At 42.7% G+C, this 5000-nt stretch overlaps 1 protein-coding gene across 1 annotated transcript in view; it reads left to right on the plus strand.

Annotated features, from left to right (window-relative positions):
* Positions 1–5000, plus strand: part of LOC311248519 (nesprin-2-like) — a gene marked incomplete at both ends in the record, with an annotated part of 61627 nt that overhangs the window by 45098 nt on the left and 11529 nt on the right. Inside the window, one exon of the mRNA XM_084339385.1 lies at positions 2135–2293. Coding sequence (XP_084195511.1) covers positions 2135–2293 — 159 coding nt within the window. The remainder of the gene's footprint in view (positions 1–2134; positions 2294–5000) is intronic.

Here is a 5000-nt window from a genome sequence, read left to right on the forward strand (position 1 = left end):
GACGACAGTGAGACATGGCTGCCTTCCAAGCAGCTCTCTCTGGGGGCCTTGTCAAGCTTTCTGACCTCCAAAAGGACCCCCCTCCCCCCCCTTTAGCAGCGTAATGGGGTGTTATCAAGGCCTTGAGTTGTCGTTAAGACAAGGCCCCCACGGGTAATTAAGTCTGAAAAAAGCGATCACGGCGCTTGTTGTTCATGATGTGCAGGACAGAGACTCCGGGGATTTAAACAGCCCCTTTTTAGTGACCTGCTGCGGTGACGGCGTGGCCAGCAGCAGGCTTTCGTTTTTCCCCCGGGAGAACTAGCACTCGATGCCATGTGTACATGTATGCTAACTGCGTACACTTAGGGCACTTTGTATTGACTAGTACGGTGCACTCCTACTTTAACCCTTTCACTGCCGTTGCTATCAGCTTGGCTGGTCGTTCATACTAACACAATTGGCAGTGTTAGGGGTGGGAAAGCTGATGGGTGGGTCCTTGGCGTTGTGGACAGCGACCCCTACAGTTCGGTCGGGGCGCCTGCACAGCGAGGGTAGGATCTGGAGGGAGGTAGTGTGACCTTCCACACGTTACACTCTCCCGGTGAGAATCTGCGCGGCCAGGCTGGCTGCCGGCTGGCTGCACATGCGTCGGAGGAAAGCATGTGACAGTCTCCGGCCTCCCGGACCAACAGTAGGGGGGAGTGCGCAACAACCAGGAAGGGGGTTGGGAATTGGCATAACGACTAACAGTGGGATGGGAGAAAAATCGGGAAAAAGGAGGGGGGAAAAAAGATAATAAAAATAAAACATTTAAAAAAAAAAAAAACGTTCACTGCCACACTACGGAATGTTAACCCTTTACTATCACACTACTGACGGTTACCGTCGGTAGTGTGATAGTAAAGGGTTAACCTTCCGTAGTGTGGCAGTGAAAGGGTTAACCTGCTGTTGTGTGGCAGTGAAAGGGTTAACCTTCTGTGTATTGTCGCAGTGAAATGGTTAACCATTTGGTAGTGCGGCGGTGAAGGGGTTAAAGGCACAGTCCCGACTGGCTTTGTTCGTGTAGTAATGTATTCGAGGCGAGATATTTTCTCAGCGCTGGGAGGTGTAGCGTATATATGAACGGATCCACGCAGAGGTCTTTACAACAATTTGCACCGATTCAGAAAAAGAGTAAAAACATTGACCATGACAGAAAGTATATAAAGGTGCTGAGGAGAGGCAAGAGACCCAGATGGGCCTCAACTCATTAAATCATTGGATTAAAAATAAATAAACAAGAACAAAAGTAAAATAAGTTCATAAAACAATTTTCATAATATTAAGATAATAATAAGATAATAATAATGATAACAATAATAATCAAAGTAATAATAATAATAATAATAATAATAATAATAATAATAATAATAATAATAATAATAATAATAATAATAATAATAATAATAATAATAATAAATAATAATAATAATAATAATAATAATAATAATAATAATAATAATAATAATAATAATAATAATAATAATAATAATAATAATAATAATAATAATAATAATGATAATAATGATAATAATGATCATAATAATAATAATAATAATAATAATAATAATAATAATAATAATAATAATAATAATAATAATAATAATAATAATAATAATAATAATGATAACAATAATAATCAAAGTAATAATAATAATAACAAAAACAACAACATTAATAATTAGTCTAAACAAATTAACACGAAACTGTAAAACAAAGTGACATTAATGGTTTTATGAGATTTAATTATTAAACTTCATTTAATAATGTATATTTAAGCTTGGATTTGAGTTAAGTTTCAAGTTTCTTTATTAGTTGTCATACAGAAGTATAGAATACTTTTATACAAAATGCTTCTTTCTGTTACGCTCCAGGGACTGTGCTAGACAAAAATAGATAAGTATAAAATAAGTATAAAATAAGTATAAAATAAGTATAAAATAAGTATAAAATAAGTAATACCTTGACTGCAGTATTCCCTTTTTTGTAAAGAAAATAGACTGAGCTCTTGATACGAGGACTAACACTAGACAACTATATGTCTTGTGTATGTATGTGACGAACACACCTCTTGAATCTTGAATCTTGACGCTCTACCCCCTCCCCCCACCAGGTGGCCTCGCGCAGGCAGGAGATCGCCGACCGCCTCAACGCCTGGACCATCTTCAACGACAAGAACAAGGAGTTCTGTGATTGGCTGACTCAGATGGAGAACAAGGTGTCGCAAAGCGGGGACCTGAGCATCGAGGAGATGGTGGAAAAGTTGAAGAAGGTATTTTGGGGGGAGGGCGGGCATATATATATATATATACGTTCAGCGTAATCGCAGTGTCCTGGGTTCGAATCTGGCCCAGGACATGTGATGCATGTCCTCTCTCTCTCTCTCTCTCTCTCTCTCTCTCTCTCTCTCTCTCTCTCTCTCTGTCTGTCTGTCTGTCTGTCTGTCTGTCTGTCTGTCTGTCTGTCTGTATGTCTGTCTGTCTGTCTGTCTGTCTGTCTGTCTGTCTGTCTGTCTGTCTGTCTGTCTGTCTGTCTGTCTGTCTGTCTGTCTCTCTCTATCTCTCTCTCTCTCTCTCTCTCTCTCTCTCTCTCTCTCTCTCTCTCTCTCCCAATTTCCCAAACTGTCCTATCCACAATAAAGCAGAAAATGCTTTAACCGTCTGTAGTGTGGTAGTGAAAGGGTTAACCGTCTGTAGTGTGGCTGTGAAAGGGTTAACCTTCTGTAGTGTGGTTGTGAAAGGGTTAAAAGAAGAAGAAGAAGAAGAAGAAGAAGAAGAAGAAGAAGAAGAAGAAGAAGAAGAAGGGCGCCCCAGTGGCGAACCACATAGCACGCTCAGCCGCAACACGGCCGACCCGGGTTCGACTCCCGAACCCGTCGTTATTTGCCGAATGTCTTCCCCCCCACTCTGTCTCCGAAGAACAGGCATGCGTTGTTTATGGGACGGGGTAGCACGGTGTGGTACCTCACTGAGTATTAAAGATTTGAGCAGAAGCGCGTGCACGCACATGCACGCGCTCGCGAGAACGCGCTGCGCTCGACTTGGCTCGTTGTGTTTACCTGCCTCCCGGGCCCCGGCGCTACCTCGCATTATCATAACAATAGCCGCTATAGGCTGGTGTCTTCAACCACGCAGGGGACTCTTTGTGATGTAAATATGGAACGTCCCAAGTTGCCGCTGCCCACAGAGTGCACCGCCGTCCAAAGGTGAACGACGGCGAACGAAGGGCCAAATCAAAACAGCCGTCAATTCCGAATTGACAACTGTTTTGATTCAACCCCCCACCCGGCCACCACCACTCACCCCCGGACAACAACACACTCTGCAAACAGCAGCAACCCGGGACATTCCATATCTACATCACAAACTTTGGGACTGAGTAGATAATTAATTAATCTTCTCTTTATTTTTATTATTTATATTAAAACTGAATCAAACCATAAACAAGGTTGCCTGTTGGGATGTTAGATCCTAATGTGAAAAACTGATTTTATATGTCTGCACTTTATGTGCTCATTTTATGCCTTATGTCTTTCTTCTGTTGTGAAGCACTTTGAGCTGCAGTTTCTGTATGAAAGGCTATACAAACAAAGTGTATTATTGTGCGCGAGGGAACATATGCGCATGCGCGCGGGGCCGCGCGTGCGCGTGCGCGCGCGTGCGCGCGGCGTCATTATCCTGCGTGGCGGCTCAGTCCATAATAACAACGCAACACTGCCGAAGAAGAAGAAGAAGAAGAAGAAGAAGAAGAAGAAGAAGAAGAAGAATGTAACTGAGGGGTTACAAAACCCTGACTGTATTAAAGATTGTGATAGATTAAACCACTACTACATGTACTTATTATTACTTGCCAGACAGTACAGCTAATTATGGCAGACACTCAGAATAGACGGCACGGTGACAAGGAAATATCATTTATAGTATTTATTATTATGCAGCAATGTACAGAATGGGAATTAATTGATCGTGCTTTTATGGCGAAGAATAGGATAAAGTCAGTGAGTAGCAAAGTCAGTTGGAATGAATAATTCCTAAGCTAGGTATACTAGACCAAACGCCGCCTGGCGTGGGATGGCACTATAGGGGGCAAACGATGGTACCGCTGGAGACAGGGGGTATCCTCCCAGAGATGTAAGCTCTGGAGGAAGGAAGAATGTTCGGATACTCAGTATGTTCACTTGAAGAAAAGGGTTTCTCATATGGATCCGGTCCTTATAATCCAAGTGCTCAGTAGCAAAGCAATAGCTGTAATCCAATTGCTCGATAGCAATGATGATAGCCAGCTAGCTTCGGTCCTCGAAACTAGCCCGAGGTAAGATCTTCAAGTTGGTTAAATCCAAACGACAGTGGGTTTTAACAATGCTCTTCTCCACGGTAGTACGTTCCACAATCACTATAATCCAACCAATACTGGTTCTACAATATCGCCGCAGCAGGTTCCAATATGCACATGTCCAGTAGTTCTGCGACTAGGCCCTCCTCGTGTGCTGGCACTAATTACTAAGTCCATGCACACTTGCTAAGGTTTTACACTTGTTACTAAACAAACTAACTGCTTGTTAATGCTGCACACCGAACGAACTGCGGTAATACGATTCACACTAAATGACGACTCTTTACTTCACATTAAGCTAAGTCGAACTTGACGTTACTGCATTAACTCTGACACTTTTACTATTCACTTCGCACGTTAGGTTCACAACACTCTGTTTAGACGAACTGCTTCACACTACATTAGAATCACACTACTGCTGCTGCGCCTTCCACGATATATATACTTAAGTGGCTTTCTAGTGCCAAGCCTCAGCTCTCGTCTCGAATCAATGCGCCGGCACCAGGCATGTTCCAACATGCCCAGACTCGCCTTTGAACCTGACTTCAGGGGCGCGTTGCCTGGCGCCGAGAACGTAAAGGGCATTATCCAATGAGGAAAGTGAATATTACTAGGATTCAAACGCAGGCTTAAAGGGATATAGCTTA

Source organism: Notolepis coatsorum (genome assembly GCF_963971535.1).
Source record: "Notolepis coatsorum genome assembly, contig: SCAFFOLD_774, whole genome shotgun sequence".
Taxonomy (NCBI): Eukaryota; Metazoa; Chordata; class Actinopteri; order Aulopiformes; family Paralepididae; genus Notolepis; species Notolepis coatsorum.